This window comes from Balaenoptera physalus (assembly GCF_965194825.1).
Source record: "Balaenoptera physalus genome assembly, chromosome: 19".
NCBI lineage: Eukaryota > Metazoa > Chordata > Mammalia > Artiodactyla > Balaenopteridae > Balaenoptera > Balaenoptera physalus.
In genome coordinates, this window is record NC_138900.1 from 37,416,374 (window position 1) to 37,437,565 (window position 21,192).

Sequence of the window (21,192 nt, forward strand, 5' to 3'; positions counted from 1 at the left end):
TACAACAATACACAATCTAAAATATAAAATAAATATATTTCATTAAACAAATAAGTAAATACTAAATAAATAAGTAAAATTCTATATATATATATATCTATGTATAGAATGAACTATGTATACTATATACTTTTACTATATATATAAATATGAGCTCCTGGAGAGCATACAGAAGTTTTGCTTTCTCCGTATTCCCAGCACCTTGTGCTTTGCAAATAATATGTGCTCGATAAATATGTATTCAATAAATGAGAATTATCCAGACTCCCTTTCTAATAATTTATTCCCTGCTCCCATAGTAGTATGTTCATACTTCTGTTGTGAGAAGTCTTAAATCTCTAACTCTTGGTCCCTATTTCTGTTTCTACTGTTAAACTATGAGATGCTATGGAACAGGACCTAACTTGTTTTCATCATTATACTTACGGCACTTATACAGTGTTTGGTACAAATGGATATTCCATAAATTTTCCATAAACAAAAAATGAACTACTGAATGAACGAGTGAACACACATTTTGTGTCACTTTGTAGCACATGACACGTGATCACGAGACTCCTTGTGAGAGCTGTAGCAAGGCCTGGGCTGTGACTTGGGAAGAGTGCCTGGTTCTTTTGGGAGGCAGCTCAGCATCTTGCAGCTGGGGACTAGGCCAAATAAGTGTCTAGCCTATTTGTCTTGGGATGGCTGCCAAGTCATAAGCAATTTACAATGAAAATTATATAGAAAATATGATGACTGATATAGTGCGAATTTCTATAGAGTGCAAAATATAAAGTATGTTAACCAGCAAAATCTGTTAACAGCCAGATTAGAAATATACTCCCATGAAATCAGAGTATCCTGGCACTTACATAAAGTGCATTTCCTGGGTCACTTGAAGATTTTAAATTTTATTTCACTCTCTGAAAGGTTGAGTTCCATTGGGCTTCATTTAGGTGAGCCTCCTGTAAACTGGTATCTTATTCATTTAATGCCATGTCTGGCTTCTCCATATGATGAAATTGTTTCAGAACCATCCCTTGATACGAGAGGAGGAGGTAGAATTTTTATATAATGGTTTAAACTAGGTAGAAAATAAAGCTTATTCTCCAGAGAAGCTAACATTCTTTATCTTTTAGCCATTGATAAAGACTTGGCATGTTGGCAATTTATATCTAAAATACCATTCCAATTTACAAAACAGAAATAGACTCACAGGGGCTTCCCTGGTGGCGCAGTGGTTGAGAATCTGCCTGCCAGTGCAGGGGACACGGGTTCGAGCCCTGGTCTGGGAAGATCCCACATGCCGCGGAGCAACTGGGCCCGTGAGCCACAATTGCTGAGCCTGTGCGTCTGGAGCCTGTGCTCTGCAACGAGAGAGGCCGCGATAGTGAGAGGCCCGCGCACCGCGATGAAGAGTGGTCCCCACTTGCCGCAACTAGAGAAAGCCCTCGCACAGGAACGAAGACTCAACACAGTCATAAATAAATAAATAAATAAATAAAAGAACATGAATTTCTAAAAAAAAAACTTGAAAAAAAAAAAAAAAAAGAAATAGACTCACAGACATAGAAAACAAACTTATGGTTACCAAAGTGGGAAGTGGGTGGGGGAGGGATAAATTAGGAGTGGGATTAACAGATACACACCACTATATATAAAAGAGATAAACAGCAAGGACCTACTGTATAGCACAGGGAACTATATTCAATATCTTGTAATAACCTATAATGGAAAATAATCTGAAAAAGAATATATACATATATATGTATAACTGAATTCACTTTGCTGTGTACCTGAAACTAACACAACATTGTAAATCAGCTCTACTTCAATTAAAAAATATACCTTTCCAAATACTTACTAAACTATATAATCGTCATTTATGTCATAGAATCTTTTGTAGAGCTCAAGAAATATATTATGTGACCAGACAACTACTAATATAATTAAATGACTGTATACTCCCTGGAAAAACTTTAATGGGATTAAACAAAAAAAAATTCGAACATATTTGAAAATGTACCAACAGCTGTTCCAAATTATCATGTGATATCTGATGTTCTACCTGTACCTGTCCAAAATGGAAAGTGAACTTATTTGTTTGACAGCGTGAACTAATATTATTTAATGTTCATTTCTTTTCCAGAGTTACCTGTTGTTGTCTTTAAAGAAAAATTTAACAAATACCACATGGCACTTTTATGTGCCAGGCACTAATCTAATAACTTTATATACAATAAAGGGCATTTAGGCTTGGGGATTTTCTCTCTTGCATTTTTTGGATATTATGACAAAATTATCCAGTTATTGTTATTGGTGTTCCCTGTGGTAAAATCAAAATTTCCTAGAGCATTGAGCAACATTCCAAGTCACATTTAGACAGTAGCAGAAGTTATCTTGAAATTTTTTTAAAATTTAGAGTCATCAGAAAGAATCTCTTGGCACATACGAGAGATGTCGTGAAATTAAGAGTTTTCTAATGTAACATCTTTTCTGATTTAAAAAGTATTCTACATTTATTTTGGAAAATTTGAAAATTATACAGATGTCTAAAGAAGAAAACTAAAATTACACCCAAGTGCTTTACCCAGAGATAACCACCAGAAACTTTTGGCAGTATTTTTTTTCCAAATCTTCTTTTCTATGAGTATTTACATATATACTTTTTTTTTTCTTTTTATGAAACTACGACCCTATTGTCTAAGTATCTTGTTACTGATTTCTTGTATAGCAGTATTTTGTTACTTAACGTTTTTCATAAAACATATAAAAATTCTTCTAAAATATGTTAATGTTAGTATTTCATCACATGAATGTACCATTTTCCTCTCTTTGGGCATTTTGGTGGTTTTCAGTTTTTAATTATTATAGATAACAGTATGGTGAATATCCTTATAGTCTTGGTACATTTCTCTAATTATTTCCCTATGACAAATTCTTGGAAGTAGAATAACTAGATGAAAAGATATGAACATGTTTAGGTTCTGATAGATCTTGTCCAATTGGCCTTAAGCAAGGTTGTAATAATTTGCCTTCCTAATTGCAGACTATCAGAGTATTTGATTTTGTTCTCAGCAACAATGTGTATTACCATGATAAAATTTTGTTTTTTGAAAACTTGATAGGTAAAACTAAACTAAATGTAATATAATACAAATATAATATTAATTTGTGTTTTTTCTGACCTGGTGCAGTTAAGTTTTTTTTTCTGTATTTAATTGAGAGCCTTCTCAATTTATGTGTGATTTTTTCTGTTGATATAAATCTATATATTTACATCAAAGAAATCAGGAAACACTAAAAATCAAGGCTGATTTTTTTTTTTTTTCCCCCAGAGAGCCAATTGCTAAAGATTTGGGCACTACTGTATATGCTCAAAATTTGTTACTGGCGGGAGTATATGATCAAAAACATTTGGACGGGAGAAAAGATCCTTCCTATACTGGAATAGGCTGGAAGGAGAAAGCAGATTTAAGTTCAGATAAGATTGTAAATTTGATAATAGGTAGATGACTGAGTTTCAGGGGGTCTCGCAGGGGTGAAGGAGGGACACTTAAGTGAAAATATAAAACGAATCACTAGCTAAGAATGTGTGCCGATCATTAGGGCTGTTTGCCAAATTGTTCTCCATTCCTCCCCTGTCACCCAGCTTTTGGGTCCCAAAGTAGAATTACAGTTCTGGGCCCTCTCATATTGGATGAAACACGTGACTGTTTCTGTCCAGTGAGAAATGATAGCCGTCACTTCTAGCCTGGAGTTTTTCATTGCCATTGCCAGGCCCTCCAGCGCACTCTTTTTCCGTTTGCATTGTAACCATCTGGTGGCTGCTTGGACCCCTGCGTTACTACTTTAATGGGTAGTGACTCTCTGCCAACCCACAAATAATATGTGAAGTGAACAAGAAATATTGTTGGGTGAAGCCACTGAGATTTGAGGGTTGCTACTACAGCATTGTCTAGCCTATTCTGCCTGATCCAGAATGCAAGAAATAGTAGAAAGGATGCAGTAAGTTTGAGGAAGTACAAAGAAGAGAAATGAATTAGTCAAGTCTGAATGTGGGAAAAGGACTTTACTAGGAAAGCATAGTAGGACTGCCCTGCTTCTCAGAGTGCCTGTGTGAGGTGTGTGATCATAAAGTGACAAAAAGCAGAGTTAGGTGGCACCACTATCAACTGTCACTGAGACCACCAGGGATCCATTTAGGATTTCTGGTTTCTATACCTCTTTCATCCCAGTAGAACAACAGAGACAGAAATATACTTTCTGTTTACACAACTCATGAAGAGTGCAATGTAATCTAGTAGCAAGAGACAGAGCATTCTGGAGCCATGAGCAGTAACTCTAATTTTGTCGCTAAACTGGCGATTCTCGGAGCAGGTCCCTGAGGCCTCAGTATACTTGAAGGCACATCTAACTAGCAGCAGTGATTAAAAGGAAATTTCTCCGTACTTTCTTAACAATTCCAGTGTTCTTTAAATAATCCTTAGTATGAAATATTAAAGAAAAGTAAGATAATTCCCAAGAACTTGGTTTTGAAACACACTCCCTCTGGGACTAAGAGAGGAAGAAGCCTGGAAATAATACAGACACATATACATACACTCTTGCTGCTATTGTTCAGTACAGACTGGGCCTGGAGACTAGCGAAGATATATTTAATACAGGGGAATTATAACTCTAAGGACCTGGGAAATTCACATAACCATATGAGTATCACATGTAAATACCTTAACATTAAAAACAACACTCTAAAAATAAAACAATAATAATGACATGGGAAAGTATTCAAAAAAATTTTTTTTCACTGATAACTCATGTCCCTCTCACCTCTGACCACATCTGCTTCTTTTCCTATCGGCCTCAAGGGCCCAGCAGTTCAGTAATTCATCTTCAAGGCAGGCTTTCCCCCGCAACTCCATACCTGGCAGGTCCTTCGCATCCTCTTGGTCACTTTCCCAAAGAAACCTTCCCTGAATTTCCAGCCTCAAATAGTTATCCCCCTGCTCGAGACACTCAAGGACTTCGCTCCTGTAGTTAATCACCGTCTCTTCTGTACCATCAACCTCTTCTTCTGGTATCATTCCCATGAGTATGCTGGCAAACCCTAGAGTACCCTTCCGTCTTCCATTGTTAAAGATCGTCCCTTGGTCTAGTGTTCCCTTGCATCAACAGCTCCATTTTTCTCTTCCCTTTCATAGCAAAACCATGCCAACAGACATATAAATGCCATCTCCACCGCCTCCTCTTTCGTTCCATCATCAGCTGACTCCCATCCGACTCTCATCCCCCTCACTCAGCTGAAGTTGTCCTTGTCATTGTCATCAGTGATTTCCGTGCTGCCCAATCTAGTGGATAATTTCTGTCCCCATCTCACTTGGCTTCTCAGGGGCAGCTGACATAGTTGACTCCTCCATCTTTCTTGAGATGCTCCTCTCCATTGGCTTCTGCGATAATACACTCTCCTGGTTTTCTACCTCAAAGGTTTCCTCTGTTGAGCCTTCCTCCGTGACTCAGAAAATGGCTTTGGGTTCGCTTCTGTGCTTGTGCTGTTCCCCTAGGAGATCTCAGCCATTCCCAGGTCTTAAATATCAACTGTGTGCTGTGCTGACAGCTCCCACCTTGATTTCCCTAGCCCCACTGTCTCCTCTGGGCTCCAGATGAATCTATCCAGTTGCCTCCTCATCTCCATCTGAAGATTTCATTGCCATCTTAATGGCTACAGCTTCAAAATGGAGCTCCTCATTCCTTCCTGTTCTTCTCCCTGTTTTGTTTTGCCCCAGTCTTTCTTATTTTAAAAAATAGTAGGGCTTCCCTGGTGACACAGTGGTTAAGAACCCACCTGCCAATGCAGGGGACACGGGTTCGAGCCCTGGTCCGGGAAGATCCCACATGCCGTGGACCAACTAAGCCCGTGCGCCACAACTATTGAGCCCGAGTGCCACAACTACTGAAGCCCGTGCTCCTAGAGCCCGTGCTGCACAACAAGAGGAGCCACCACAATGAGAAGCCCTCGCACCGCAACAAAGAGTAGCCCCCGCTTGCCACAACTAGAGAAAGCCCGTGCACAGCAAGAAAGACCCAGTGCAACCAAAAATAAAAAATAGTAAATAAAATAAGTTAATTAAAAAAATAGTAAATTGCTTATTCAGTTATTAAGTCCAGAAATCTGGAAGTCATCCATAATTTCTTTCCCTTCATCATCCCTCACATCTAATTCATAATGTGTCTATTTGCTCTGCCTATAAAATACGTATTTTAGCTGTCTGTTTATTTCTGTTTCTATTTCAGACCATCATCACTTTTCTCCTGGATGGTTGTAATAGCAGCTGATAGAATTTTCCACTTTGACATTTGCCTCTTTCCAATCCATGCCCAATATTTTAACTGAGTGATTTTTATAAAATGTAAATCAAATTGCTCTTTGCCCTTTGAAGTCCTCCATTGCACTGAATCTGGGGTCAAATCCAGATTCCTTACTTTGACCTCCCAGGCTCTGTGTGATCCAGCTCTGCCTTCTTCTTCATCCTCATTGCATGTCACTCTGCCTTTGGTTCTTTTGCTCTGGTAAACCTGGTCTTCTTTTTGTCTCTAGAATAGGCTGGTCTCCATCCTCAGTGCCTTTGTATTTTTTGGTCCCTTTTATTGGAAGGTCTTTCTCTAGTTCATCATGTGGCTGGTGCCTTCTTTTCCTGAAGAGCTCAGCGTAAACGCCAGCTCCAAGTGAGAGTTTCCTACTCTAATGACAGATTTCCCACTGGTTTGTTTCTGTCCCAGTACTTAACACAACTTGGGATTACTTTTCTTTATTTACCTGATTTGGTAGAAAGCTCTGTGAGGACAGGAACCTTATCTCTGTCTAGTGTTTGGTAGGTGCTCTATAGACATAGTTGAATGAAAAAAAAATGTATAGAAGAATAATGGTCTTGCCCTGTTTATCATATGAACGATTACTGAATGAAGATATAGAAGAAAAGTGTCAAAAATGGTAGGCAGCACAATACTAAAAAGGTACCAGTCAGATTACACTTTATAGGGGTAAATGTGAAATCCTGTGCTTTGGTTTTAAAAAAACTCAGTTTCACTGTGTAGAATCAGGGAACTCTGGCTTGATGCCAATTCACATGTTAGAGCCAGAAGTGGTAGCTGAAAAGTTAATGAAGTCCTAAACTGCATCAGTAAATCCCTGTATTTCTGTATTAGAGGAGGGCATTATCTTATAGTACTCTCCTCCAGTGACACCAGTAGAATTATTACAACTTTCTAAATTGCAGTGGAATACCTCATTCATTCATTCATTCATCCATTCATCCATCCAGCATTTACCAAGTACATTCTGGGCACTAGTATTATAGCTGGGAACAAAATTATCACGGCTGTTGTGTTCATGGGACTCAGTGTCTAACTCGCAAAGTGAAGTGATTTCTCTTTCAGTGGAAGTGTTGAAGCAGAAACCAGTTCGTCATTTACTGAGAGGCCATGCAATCTTGTGGTTAAGAACTCATGCTCTGGAGCTCAACTCTGGGGCCCCAGGGCTTCAAATTCCAGCTCTCCTATTTCTCAGCTATGTGTGACTTTGGGCAAGTTTTTAGAATGTCTCTCTGCTTCAGTATTCTCATCTATGAACTAGAGATAATAATAGTACCGCCACATAAAGTTGTAAGAAGTAAATGAGTTAGTGTGTATAAATCATTTCGAAGAGTACACAGCACTCAGTAAGCACTTAAAAAATAGGTATCAAGCAGTTAATGAATAATGTTGTGTTTTTTTGGAGGACCAAAGACTGGAAGACAGGTTGAGGTTGGGGAGAAGTGGTCATAGCGGGAGCTGGGGAGACCAAAGACCAAATTATTATCATTTTGTTTATAATTGTTTGCAATTGTTCGAGCTTGGACTGAAAACTCCTGGCTGGAGGGTTGATGACATTTGTTTTATTTAGTTTTCTATTTTAGGCTAGAGAGGTATGAATCCTGTTTAGAAATACCCCCCGACAGTCCTTTTTTCTCCTAAAGCTTACAAAGAAACACATACTTTCGGAATTAGTAAAATTATAGCTATCCATAAATGCATATTTTGCTTCACTTTTGTTTTAGTGGCAGCTGAAATATCCTAAACTAATTCTCCGAGAAGCCGCCAGCGTCCCCGAGGAGCTCCATAAAGAGGTTCAAGAAGCCTTTCTCACGCTGCACAAGCACGGCTGCTTATTTCGGGACCTGGTGAGGATCCAAGGCAAAGATTTGCTCACTCCAGTCTCTCGCATCCTCATTGGTAACCCTGGCTGCACCTACAAGTACCTGAACACCAGGCTCTTTACGGTGCCCTGGCCAGTGAAAGGCTCTGACGCAAAGTACCACGAGGCCGAAGTAGCTGCCGCCTGTCAAACCTTCCTCAAGCTCAACGACTACCTGCAGGTAGAGACCATCCAGGCTTTGGAAGAACTTGCTGCTAAGGAGAAAGCCAATATCGATGCCGTGCCAGTGTGTATAGGTCCGGATTTCCCCAGGGTTGGCATGGGGTCATCCTTTGACGGACAAGATGAGATAGACATGAAGAACCGAGCAGCCTACAACGTAACTTTGTTGAATTTCATGGATCCCGCGAAAATGCCATACCTGAAAGAGGAACCGTATTTTGGCATGGGGAAGATGGCCGTGAGCTGGCATCACGATGAAAATCTGGTGGACAGGTCAGCGGTGGCAGTGTACAGTTATAGCTGTGAAGGTACAGTCTGCTCTGTGAAGAAGCAGCCCCGAACGTAACATGACCAGAGTTGCGCAGGCTCTGGAGATATATGTGGTCGTGTGTGTGTGTGTGTGTGTGTTTGTGTACATAGGTGTTGAGTGTCCTTCTCAGGTTTGCCACGCCCATATATCTGCAGAATATGCCTCTTTCTCATCCAGCTGTGCTGTCTGGCTCATCGTTGTGCTCAGATAGCATGTTTTCATGCATAAGCACTACTGTCATCGTCTTTCCCAAGCCCAGGAGAGCAGCATCTTGGTTTCACACAGCCAACTGCCTTTCTCTAAAGCTCAGGATGGATCGAACAGTTGCTATAATTAACTTGCTGATAAAGGGCCGGGAAAACAAAAATCTGTCAAATCCTTCCAGATTCCCACAGGTGTACATTTCCAGCCTTGCCAAAATATTTTATTACGGTCGACATCACTGTCTTGAAGGGAGTGATTTGTCAAATGTCGACTTGTTCTTGGCTTCCTACAGTTTTCACTACTGCCCTTACTCTCCAGAAGCAGCTGAGGTGGGTTTTATAAGCCGACAGGCCTCTATTTTCAGGAAACTCTCCAGCCCCACCTCAGTTCTGCAGTTTTAGACCTGAGAGGGTTGCTGTGGCCAACTCGTTCTTGCAGTTTCTGAAATCTGGTGCCCTTGGAACAGAGATCACAGGCTACCTTTTTTATGGTCTGCCCAAATTTTCCTTCTTTGCTTGCTCAGGTTGTGTGTGTTTAAGGTCCCCATTGCTTTTCAGAATAGGGTTATAAAAAAGGTAGGTGAACATATCAAAGACAGAGTGACCGTTGCTGACTTTCTCTGCCTGATCATTTGGCAAAGGAGTACAAGAGGTAATATTGGCTCTTTTGCCTGTTTAATCTCTTCCTGTTTATTAAAAGGTGCTTGGAAAAGCAGAGTTCTGTTGGGTTGGCCAAAAAGTTCGTTTGGGTTTTTCCGTAACATCTTGTGGAAAGACCCGAACGATCTTTTTGGCCAACCCAATAGATATCCCATCAGGGAATCAACTGGAACTTTTAAGGGTCATTGTTTTCTGAAAGCTAGTTTTTAATTGGATTTTGTTGTTATTTGACTCTTATTTACTAAAACGACTATTTTGGAAAAGGGATTTTAAATAAGAAACTCTCCTGGCTCTCTCTAAATATCTTACCATTTCCCAGTCTCAAAAACTCTCCTGGCTCTCTCTAAATATCTTACCATTTCCCAGTCTCAAAAATGTTTTCTAAATTTACCTTATGTCTTCAGCCGGAAACAAGGAACTAGTTTAGCGGTTAGAAATTTCACCAGTTTCCCTGGCATCTCAAATAATGATGCTGACCCAAGAAAATTGCTTGAAGGGGATTTGATGCTGTCCTAATGGAAAGAACCGTGATCCTCTGATCTTTAATAAGGCCTTGCCAGGGATTTAAGAACTATCACATCCAAGAACTCTGATGTGAACGAACAATGGAGTTTGTTAGTTTCTTTTTTAAGGAGGCAACTCTCTGAAACCGAGGTGGTGGTATGTGATAGCTCAAACAGCTACAAAGATGTCTTTGTGCTCCCACAGACTTTCAGCCCTTCTGTTTAATAGTCCTATTGTACTTCCAGAGCGTGGGTGATCAAATAGTTTTTGAAACCTGGAATATCTTGCAGAAAGGAATGAAAATTTTTAGTGAATAGTTTCTGTGGTCGGGAGTAGTTAAGATTGATAAAGTATACAAATATACATAAATACATAAAGCTTTATCTTTGCGGTTATCACCTAGGTGAGGGAACTGCAGAATTTGAATCTGTAGGAGCAGGGTAATTCCTTCGTTCTCTTAACCCCCGAGGTTCCCAGAACTCTATCCCATAATAATAGCAATACTGGGAGCTCTCATTTATTGAGCACCTACTATGTGCCAGGCACTGGTAGAAGCATTTTACATGTATTAACCCATTTTATTTTTACAACAACCCTATGAACGAAGTACTACTGTTATCCTCATTTTACAGATGAGGAAACTGAGACACAGAAGGATGATGAACTTTTCCACGGTTATACAGCTATGAATTAGCATAACTAGGATTTGAATGCAGACATTCTGGTTTCAGAGTCCTAACAGCTAAGGCTAAATGCCTTATGAGCAGGTATTTCCTACCCCTGCAGTATAGTTACCTGTGGGAGTTTGGTTTTTAAAATGTCTGCCTCTGGAAAGGTTACGGGAATGTTCTACTTGCTCTTGTTTGCAGGTCCTCATGCCCTCCCTTCTTCCTGGCACCTCACTGCCCTCTCCCCACAACATCTGCTGTAGCTTTCCGTTCCTCCTCTCAGATGACCGGGATGCATTAGACTAGGAAAAGGAACCTCTCTAGGTCTCTGGCTGTGTGTGTCATGTTGGGTCAGATGGTTTAAAAAGCATGTGCCTTGAAACGTTTTCTGGGTGCCATTTCTTCCAGGTGACAAGTGCTATGTTTAATTCTCTGGCCTCTTTAGAATCCTGCCAGAGGTATGGTAAGGGTGAGCTCGAAGGGAACCATTTCAGTTCAAATCATGATTGGGGTTGGGAAGGGCCTAAAGGGGGCAAAGAGAATGGAAATTTCAGACAACTGTACTGTTTTCTGCATCCTTGAACATGTTCGTTGAACAGTTGCTAAGGGAGGTTCAGGTAGCTGTTCTAGACAGTATGGAAACCCCAAAGGTGAATCAAGTGCCCTTCTTGCCTTGAGAGGATAGGTGAAGTAAGGTGTGCTCTGGTGGTTATAATTATGAAATGATGAAGTGTCAGATCCGGAAGGGACTTTTGAACTCAACTAGTTCAGCCTCTCATTTTACAGATGAAAACACTGAGGCGGGGAGAATGGGAGTGATTTGTCCAACGTCACATGGTTACTTAGTGAAAAGGGAGTGTTACAGCCACAGGAGAGGTTCATGTAAAGTGCACTGGGTATCCAGAAACAGAAGTGATTACTCCCTGCTGAAGTTAAATTCAGTTGAAGCTTAAGATCTTTCAGGACTTTGCTCTCAATACCTTTTCCCAGTGAAATCTTCATGTAGGTTTATAATGAGCCAATCATCCCTCCTTGGTTTATTTCTGCCAGTAGAGGTCATTGAGAAGTAATTGGTATAGGATACATGTATCATTAATTATATACTAAATTCATTGACTTCCCAAGCAGTGCTAGTTAATGGCTATCTCCAGTAGGAGGATTGAAATAGTACAGTTTTTAATCAGGAATGGCTTTAGGGAACCATGTGTAAATAGGCAGAGTATTTGATTTTCCTATTCTAGCTTTGCTGGCAATTGCTTGCTCCTCCTAGATATAAAAAAACAAATCTTGCAGGGAAGATATTAACAACCCATGGTTTAATATAGTCCTACATCTTGTTCTTTGATTCGAACCCCTTCAAAAGGATCACCGAAACAGTTACTATTGGTTACTATTTTTGTTTGTTTGGAAGGAAATATTTTCTGTGATACGGTCTTCATAGAAAAAAAACACAATTCTTAAGAATTTTAACTAGTGCCAGCTATTGCAGATTCTTGGTATAATTTCCCAGGTTTCCCATGAAGGACAAAGGAGGAAAAGGAAGAAGAGGCCCATGACTCCTGTTGAGTATGTAATAGGCTAGAAAGCAGGGACTTTGCAATAATTTTCTTGGAACTCTAGGATTCCCATTTATGTCTCTGACTCCGGAAAAGTTGAATCCACTGAAGGATGGAAATTTGTTTCCATAATTCTTAACTCTATTTCGAAATGAGTAGCTTTATATTTCTTAGCAGCCTTTGAGACCATGAAAAGCTAGAGTGTAATTGCAACTAGAAGTTTTAGAGCACTCATAAGTAAAAAAAATGCTTCTTAATGTTTTTATTAGTTTCCCAGCAGCCCTGTCTATGGTCCCAAAGCTCATTTGATCTTGTTTGTTTCAGTGTCTCATGCCTTATCTTTGTTATTTTTGAAGTCACTTACACTGCTCAGTAAAACTTGTTTGATAAATCGCATTTTTTTACCCCCGTGCAATTATTGATATTTATTCAATTAACAGTAAGCATCTACTGTTTGCCAAGCACTCTTCTAGATGCTGAGCATGCAGCAATGAACAAAAATCCCTGCCCTCATGGAGCTTATGTTTTAGCAAAGCGAGACAGGAAAGAAACAAGTAAGCTTGTATAACAAGTGTGAGGCGCAGGTTTACAGTTTTAAATGGGAAAGTCAAGCTTCATTTAGTTGGGTAACATTGGAGCAAAGACTGGAAGGAGTGAGTGAGTGAATATTGAAGGCTCAGAGATGGAACATGACTTTGGGATGTTTCAGAAGCAACAAGTGTGAATAGAATAGAGGCAGAGAAAAAGAAAAGTAACGGAAGTGAAGACAGATAGGCAAGACTAGGGGCGGGACGTGGCGAAAGATAGGGCCTTCTAATATTGTACAGTAGTCCCCCCTTATCCACGGGGGATGAGTTCCAAGACCCCCAGTGGATGCCTGAAACCGCGGATAGTACTGAACCCCATGTAGACTATGTTTTCTCCTATGCATACATACCCATGATGAAGTTGAATTTATAAATTAGGCACAGTAAGGGATTAACAACAGTAACTAATAATAAAATAGAACAGTTATAACAATATACTGTAATAAAAATTCTGTGACTGTGGTCTCTGTCTCAAAATTTCGTATTGTACAAATTTAATACCTTGCCTGTCTGAACTAAACATTTATCACGCACTGTCGCCGTAACTTTTGCAGTTTGCGGTGCAACAGCAAAACTAGTGCGAATTTCTTTTTCCTTCTTCACAATTTCACAGATAGAAGATTTGTTCTTACTAAAGATGTTAGCAACCTCAGCGTACAGTTCTTTTTCTTTCCATACTAAGTCGAGAACTTTCACCTTTTCACGTAAAGGAAGAACTTTACAGCTTCTCTTTGGCATGTTGGAATTGCCAGCATCGCTACTCTTATGCTTCGGGGCCATTGCTAAGTAAAATAAGGGTTACTGGAATGCAGGCACTTTGATACTGTGACAGTTGATCTGACAACTAGAGGGCTGCTAAGCAGGCTACACTGGACAAAGGGGTGAGTGACTTTCCAGGCAGGACAGAGCCAGATGGTGCACGATTTCATCATGCCGCTCAGAACGGCGCTCAACTTAAAAAACTTATGAATTGTTTATTTCTGTAACTTTCCATTTAATATTTTCAGACTGCAGTTGACTGCAGGTAACTGAAACCACAGAAAGTGAAACCGCAGATAAGGAGAGGCTACTGTAATACAAATACTGGGCTTATACTTGGAGTGAGATGGAGAACCGTTGCAGTTTGGAGCAGAAGGGAGGCAGTACTGGAAGCAGGGGAGCTGCAAGAGGCCATTGGGTAATCCAGACTAGAGATGGTAGACCAGGTTAGAAGAGGCAGAGGTGATGAGAGATGGTTATATCGAGTCCCATATCTTTTCACCAGAAAAGAGTGGCAGTGTCCAGTGCCCGTGAGAAAAGAAGCCTAGCAGTGACATCTCCTAATTGTCAAGAGAAGGCTAGGCCAATAAGAATGGCTGAACTTTTTTTCCCTCTCTCCATAACTTTATTGGGGTATAATTTACATACGATAAACTGCACATATTTAAAGTCTACAATTTTAAAACTTTTTTTTTCCCCGCAGTTGCATTTTTAAATTAATTAATTAATTAATTAATTTATTATTTTTGGCTGTGTTGGGTCTTCGTTTCTGTGCGAGGGCTTTCTCTAGTTGCGGCGAGCGGGGGCCACTCTTCATTGCGGTGCGCGGGCCTCTCACTGTCACGGCCTCTCTTGTTGCGGAGCACAGGCTCCAGACGCGCAGGCTCAGTAGTTGTGGCTCACGGGCCCAGTTGCTCCGCGGCATGTGGGATCTTCCCAGACCAGGGCTGGAACCCGTGTCCCCTGCATCGGCAGGCAGATTCTCAACCACTGCGCCACCAGGGAAGCCCTAAAGTCTACAATTTTAGAAGTAGGATGTGAAGTTTGAGGTGGCTCATCAGAAAAGACTAGCCCAAGTGTTCCTTCTGGTGTTATCCCTTCATCATAATCCAGTCTCCTCTGCTGGAGTTTTCAGATCCCTGCATCCCATGTCCGTCTCTTTCCTGATTTGTTTCTTTATTTTGGTGGAGCATATCCTCTAATGGTTTCTTGAGAAAGGGTGCTTAGAAGGTAAATTTTTGAGACCTTGAATGTCTTAAATTATCTTTACTCTACATTAACATGTGTAGATACTTTAGGCATGGAAATCTTGACAGGAAATAATTTTCCTTCAGAATTTTGAGGGCATTGTACCAGTGTCTTTTATCTTCCAGTGTTCATGTTGAGAGCTCTGATTTTTTCGTTTATCCTTTATGTGACTTTTTTGGTTCGATTTTTTTCCTAATGTTTTCTAAGTTTGCAGTGATATTTTTTTCATCCATTATACTGGCATTTGGTAGGTCCTTTCCATCTGGAAACTCATGTCCTTCAATGTGGGATATTTTCTTGAATCACTGTATTAATGGTTTCTTTCTCTCCAGTTTTCTCTTCTCTCTAGAATCCATATGGTTTGGTTCTCGAACCTTCTGGACTGTTTCCTCTAATTTTCTTACTTATTCTCTTATTTTTAATCTTTTTGTATTTTTCTAATATACTCTCAGAGGTTTTCTTAGCTTTATCTTCCAACTGGTCTATTGAGGTTTTTCTTTTTTAAATTATTGAAATATTACAAACATCATAAACATGTAGCTTGGTGAATTGTCACAGACCGAACATATCTGTGTCACTAGCTCCCAGATCAATAAAGAAAACATTAGTACCCCAGAAATGCTCCCTTCCAGCATATTCTATTCCCCAACAGTAACCATTGTCTTGACTTCTAAAGTCATGCATTAGTTTTACACATATTTGAATTAGAATTGTTAAGCTCTTTGAAGGCATGGTTTGTGTCTTGATCCTTCTTTGTATGTGCGTATAATGCAAAATCAGTTAAGTATTTTTTTGCCCAAAATCAGTAGGTATCTTTTGTTCTTGAGTAGTTTGTGCTGTTCAGCTACATTGTGGCCACTGTCCAATAACTCTTCTGATTTCTGCAACTATGATCTCTGTTTAGTATTAGGATTCTTTTGATTGCAGATAGCAGATACTTGACCTAAACAAGCTTAATTTAAAAAGATAAGGAATTCTTTTATTTAATACTAAGTGTCACTGGCTTCAAGTGGACCTTATTTTGATAGTAATGTGTGGTCAGTTTCAGACTTCTTCCCCTTCATATTTTGGCTCTTTTTGAGCTGCAGCTTTCTTTTCTTGAGGGAAACAAACTTCTCATGGTCCCCAAATGACCACCTCCAGCTTCTGTGGCCACTCTCTTTTTCAGGAGCTTTGGGAAGGAGAGAAACTGGGTCTTGGACATGTATTTTGAACCCTGGATAAAGCTTTGCCTGAAGCTGGGTTAACAAACCATTATTCTTTTTTGATTAATCCAGCTTGATTCTGGTCTTCTGTGCTGTTTACAACATCAGGGTTTCCTCTAAGGCTCCATGACTCTCTCTGTACTTTCCTGAGGTTGCCCACAGAATTGCAACCTCTATTGTTTGAAGCTTTGGTTCGGGGAATGTATTATTTGAGAAGTCTTTCTGCTTCCTCTCCTCATTTCATATTTTATTTCAAATAATGTCGTGGTCTTAAAGCTTTAGCCAAGAGCCCCCAGAGCAGTTTTTCTCTCCTTTTCTCACTTTCCCTTTATTCCCCCAAGTCCATGAAACATGATATAATGAGGTTCTCCTATGTATGTGAATATTTATATCTTAAAAAAACTTTTTTTTCAAATGCTTTATCTGAAAGCTGACAGAGACAGACATCATGTTGAAAGGCTTCAGATTTTTCAGTAAAGAGTTTTCAATATTTCTCCTGAAATCCTAGAAAACTTATAATTAATTTTATAATTTATCTGTGTCAGGGGACTATGTTTGTCCTGATTGCTTGTTTCGAGACATGTTAGAGCAGCTTCTTGTTATAGATTCTGAGCTGAGACTGATTAGGGGTTGTTTTTTCTTCTAACTTCTGAATTCTCCATTTCTTCAGACCATTCATTCCTCCGTGGCTGAGTAATATGCTCTGTGTTAGCAGTCAGCTTGACTGCTTGTTCCTCACAGCCAATGAAGGAAAGCGTTTTTTTTTTTTTTAATAAATTTATTTATTTATTTATTTATTTTTGGCTGTGTTGGGTCCGTTTCTGTGCCAGGGCTTTCTCTAGTTGCGGCAAGCGGGGGCCACTCTTCATCGCGGTGCGCGGGCCTCTCACTATCGCGGCCTCTCTTGTTGCGGAGCACAGGCTCCAGACACGCAGACTCAGTAGTTGTGGCTCACGGGCTTAGTTGCTCCGCGGCATGTGGGATCTTCCCAGACCAGGGCTCGAACCCGTGTCCCCTGCATTAGCAGGCAGACTCTCAACCACTGCGCCACCAGGGAAGCCCTGGAAAGCGTTTTTAAATGGTAGAGCTCTTTCAGGAAGGCTTCTTCCTGACCCACCCTTCTTTCTAAGGGATAGAATCCTTCAGGAGTGTTTCCCAAATGTTCTCTGGCTTAGGCCATTAGCCATGACTTTGGAAACCTCTCCAGGACAATTATCCAAAGTCTGCGCACAGAAGCACTACCTTCCCGGGGGATCATTCTGAAAAACAGATCTGACCCTATGAAAAAGTCATTATCAGTGTCTGCCACTGCCCTCAGTATAAGTCTAGCTTGCTTACCATGATTCACAAAACCCGCCATGTCCTGGCCTCTCGCCACTTCTCCAGCCTCTTCACTTGCAAATCCATGTCCTTCATGTAATACTGTTACAACTCAGAATCAGTTATGTTCCTAAACACCCACCATACCACTTCCCTTCTAGAATGTGTCTTCCCAACCTCATACCTTCTCCATTCACTTTCTGTCTCCATTTTTTTTTTTTAATTTTTATTTATTTATTTATTTTTGGCTGTGTTGGGTCTTCGTTTCTGTACGAGGGCTTTCTCTAGTTGCGGCAAGTGGGGACCACTCTTCATCGCGGTGTGCGGGCCTCTCACTATCGTGGCCTCTCTTGTTGCGGAGCACAGGCTCCAGACGCGCAGGCTCAGCAATTGTGGCTCACGGGCCTAGTTGCTCCGCGGCATGTGGGATCCTCCCAGACCAGGGCTCGAACCCATGTCCCCTGCATTAGCAGGCAGATTCTCAACCACTGCGCCACCAGGGAAGCCCCTCTGTCTCCATTTTTAAAAATGATTTCTTGTCCCAGGCGCTGGAATGTCACGGATCAGTGCTGGACAGAGAAAGTATCCTTAGGCTCCGTACACCAGCTGACCCTCTGCAACTTCTGGGTTTCTCCTGCCTCAATATCTGTGACATGGATAGGAAGGGACCTGCTATTTAAGCCCCTCTAGGTATAGGGTTAAGGAAACAGAAAATAGTTGCCAGGTCCAGAGTCTTAGAATTTTAGCACTTGGCTAAGGAAATAGGGAATAGGAAATAGGGCTATTTTTTAATGCGTGGTGATGACAAATATATATTTACATATCAGGGAAATTATTGGTATACATTATTAATGGTATATGCTGTGAAATGTGGTAGAAAATTTCAAGTGATATATTTTACTTGATTAGAACTGTCATCTCTTCTTTCGTGCTCAGGCTTCTATCTTTGTTTTCTGTGCGACACTGTTTGCATACAGCTTTGTGAATGGAAAACAAAATATTTGATGGCATTTATCTTTTATTAAATGGAATTAATTTTTTCTCAAAAACTAGTTAGTATAAACAAATCAAACTGGTTAACTTGGCAGGGGCAGTTTTGGACATTTTAAACTCGATGTTTAAACTTAGTCTTCTTTTGTATTTTGTCACCTCTTTCACTTCTTTAGTAGTTTGGTTAGTGGGAGCTGGGAATGCTCCAAACACATTGAGATACTTAAAATTGTTTCAATGTTACTGAAGTTCAAAGGCAAGTAGGAGCCAATTGCCTCTGCTTGTTTCCAAAATAATATAGGGGAACAGTAATCAGTTGCAGTTGCTATAGGTAATTACAAGTTGATTTTATTGAGAAAGTGAGCAGCACTGTATTTATGCAAGAAAAAATTTATCAGACGTACAGCTTCCCTCCTCCCTAGCCAGCTGACGGAGGAAACAAACTTTCAACAAAACATTATTTTAATGAGCACATTGCAAAGGTGCTGGATTTATGGGAGACATCAGGCAACACTGATTGCAATTACTGTCTCTGTTTGTTGTTCAAGACTTTATTGGTGCCATATTGAGAAGAGTGTGAGCATGAGATTTAGAGGGGAAAGTAGTCAACCAGTCTGTTAGCCTATAAAGATGATCCCTTTTTAGAACGTCCATACTTGGTGGCATTAAAACTACCTGAAGGGCTTCCCTGGTGGCGCAGTGGTTGAGAATCTGCCTGCCAATGCAGGGGACACGGGTTCGAGCCCTGGTCTGGGAAGATCCCACATGCCGCGGAGCAACTGGGCCCGTGAGCCACAACTACTGAGCCTGCGCCTCTGGAGCCTGTGCTCCGCAACAAGAGAGGCCGCGACGGTGAGAGGCTCGCGCACCGCGATGAAGAGTGGGCCCCGCTCGCCGCAACTAGAGAAAGCCCTCGCACAGAAACGAAGCCCCAACACAGCCAAAAATAAATAAATAAATAAAGTGTAAAATTTTAAAAAAACAAACAAAAAACTACCTGAAAATCATTGTCTTTGTAGTTTAAAAATCATTTGTTTTTAAAGTTAAGTTGTCGTTGATTTGACCAGAGAGGGACATATGAAAAGTCGTCTTAAAATGTCTCTATTCTTTTTTCTTGGGCTACTTGCTACATCTGTTATCGTTAGGACCCTCTAGAATGAAGCAGCCTGCAAGCCTTGGGGTATCACACATATAATAAATATTGAGTTCTCATATCAATATTCTTTTGCTAAATTGATCTTATCAAATAATTTAGCATTACATTGCTTTATTATGTTGTATGCTGGTATTAGTCACATGACATTGCTGCCAAAGTCTTGGCTCCCTGTACACCAATGCCGAAATGAGATACGGAGACAGTTTTGGAGGGGAAAGAAAGGGTGGCTTATTCTTTGCCAGGCAAAGGGGGGAACACAGCAGGCTAGCTCTTCAAGAAGTGTGCCCCCTCCTTGGGGAATAGGGAGAGGTCTTATAGTCGGGGCTCGTGGTCAGGGGTATGCAATAAGGATCAAGGCAGTAACAGTCTTGCATTCTTCTTTCTTCTGCAGAGTTTCAAAAGGGTGGGGGTGCTGACGAGATTAGGGTGTGTGCAGGGTCTCCAGTGGTCTCCTAATCTTGATGAGCTTCTCTGGTCCCTTTAGTCTTGCCTCAGGTGGTTTCCCGGCTACTCCTCCCTTGATTTGCAACTGTTTGCATCTGCCCTTTGGAACTCAGAGAAGGTCATGGAGGCTGGAGTCTTGCCTATAAGAAATGGGGGACAAAAAGGCCTCCATGCCTGGGAGCCCCATACAGCCCCGCTCGGTTTCAACATTAGTACGTGTTAGTCACATTGCATCATTATTACTTTATTTAGCCTCGGCTTCCTCACTAATATGTGGTGTAGGCATCTCTATCAAATCACAGATATCAAGACTCTAGAGCAGCAGTTGGTAAATGTTTTCTGTGTAAAGGACCAGATAGTAAAGATTTTCAGCTTGATGGGCCTTATGGTCTGTGTCTTAGCTGCTCAACCTTTTTGTTATGTGTGAAAGCAGCTGTGGACAGTATGCAAATGAATGGTCCTGACTCTGTTCCTGTTAAACTTTATAAAAACGGGATAGGCCTGATTTGCCTGTAGGCTAGAGCAAGGTTCATGGACTTGAATGCCTGTAGGGGCTAGGCAGGTACTGCAAAGGAGTCAGGTGGCTGACTGGGGACTGCCACTAGTGCCTTGTCTAAAACGGGCAGCTACTTCTTACCTACAGCCACTTGTGACTGCCCCAGTGATATTTGAGCTTATAATTCAAGAGTAGCTGGAAACTGGTATTTTTACACAAAGCACTTGTATCAGTGGGCAACTAACTTTAGATTTGTTCAGAAAATATCGTGAAGGTCAAGCTATATATCTTCGTGAGCTCTTTTCTGGTCCATAGGATCTAGTTTTGCAAATTCTGGTATTTTCAGGTGTAACTGTGTATTATGTATAACTATATAGTATGTACAGGAACTTTCTGGAAAATGTCATCAGACATGGACAGCAAATATCTAGTTCTGATGCTGCTAGCTCCCTTCAAGTGCCTGTGACAGACATCAGTAATCAGTCATCCCACTCTTTCCTGCTGAGCCTAGAGAAAATTTCAGAGTGATTCTACACCAGTCCTCAGAAAAGCCACAACCAGTGAATTCGTTGTGTCCTCTGATATATAAGGTATTTGTCACTCCTGTTCCAGAGGACTCTCTTTAAAATGTTTTTGGGATTAACCTAGAAAATGGCTTTGGACTTTTTAATTCTATGACTTTAAAGAAATC

General features: G+C 40.7%; 1 protein-coding gene across 4 annotated transcripts in view; it reads left to right on the forward strand.

Moving 5' to 3' along the window:
• The window catches only part of FTO (FTO alpha-ketoglutarate dependent dioxygenase), a 371,417-nt gene that overhangs the window by 101,334 nt on the left and 248,891 nt on the right, over positions 1 to 21,192 (forward strand). For all 4 annotated transcript variants that reach the window (XM_082438911.1, XM_082438910.1, XM_082438909.1 and 1 more), the window contains exon 3: positions 8,076 to 8,703. In XM_082438911.1, the coding sequence (XP_082295037.1) occupies positions 8,076 to 8,703 (628 nt within the window). The remainder of the gene's footprint in view (positions 1 to 8,075; positions 8,704 to 21,192) is intronic.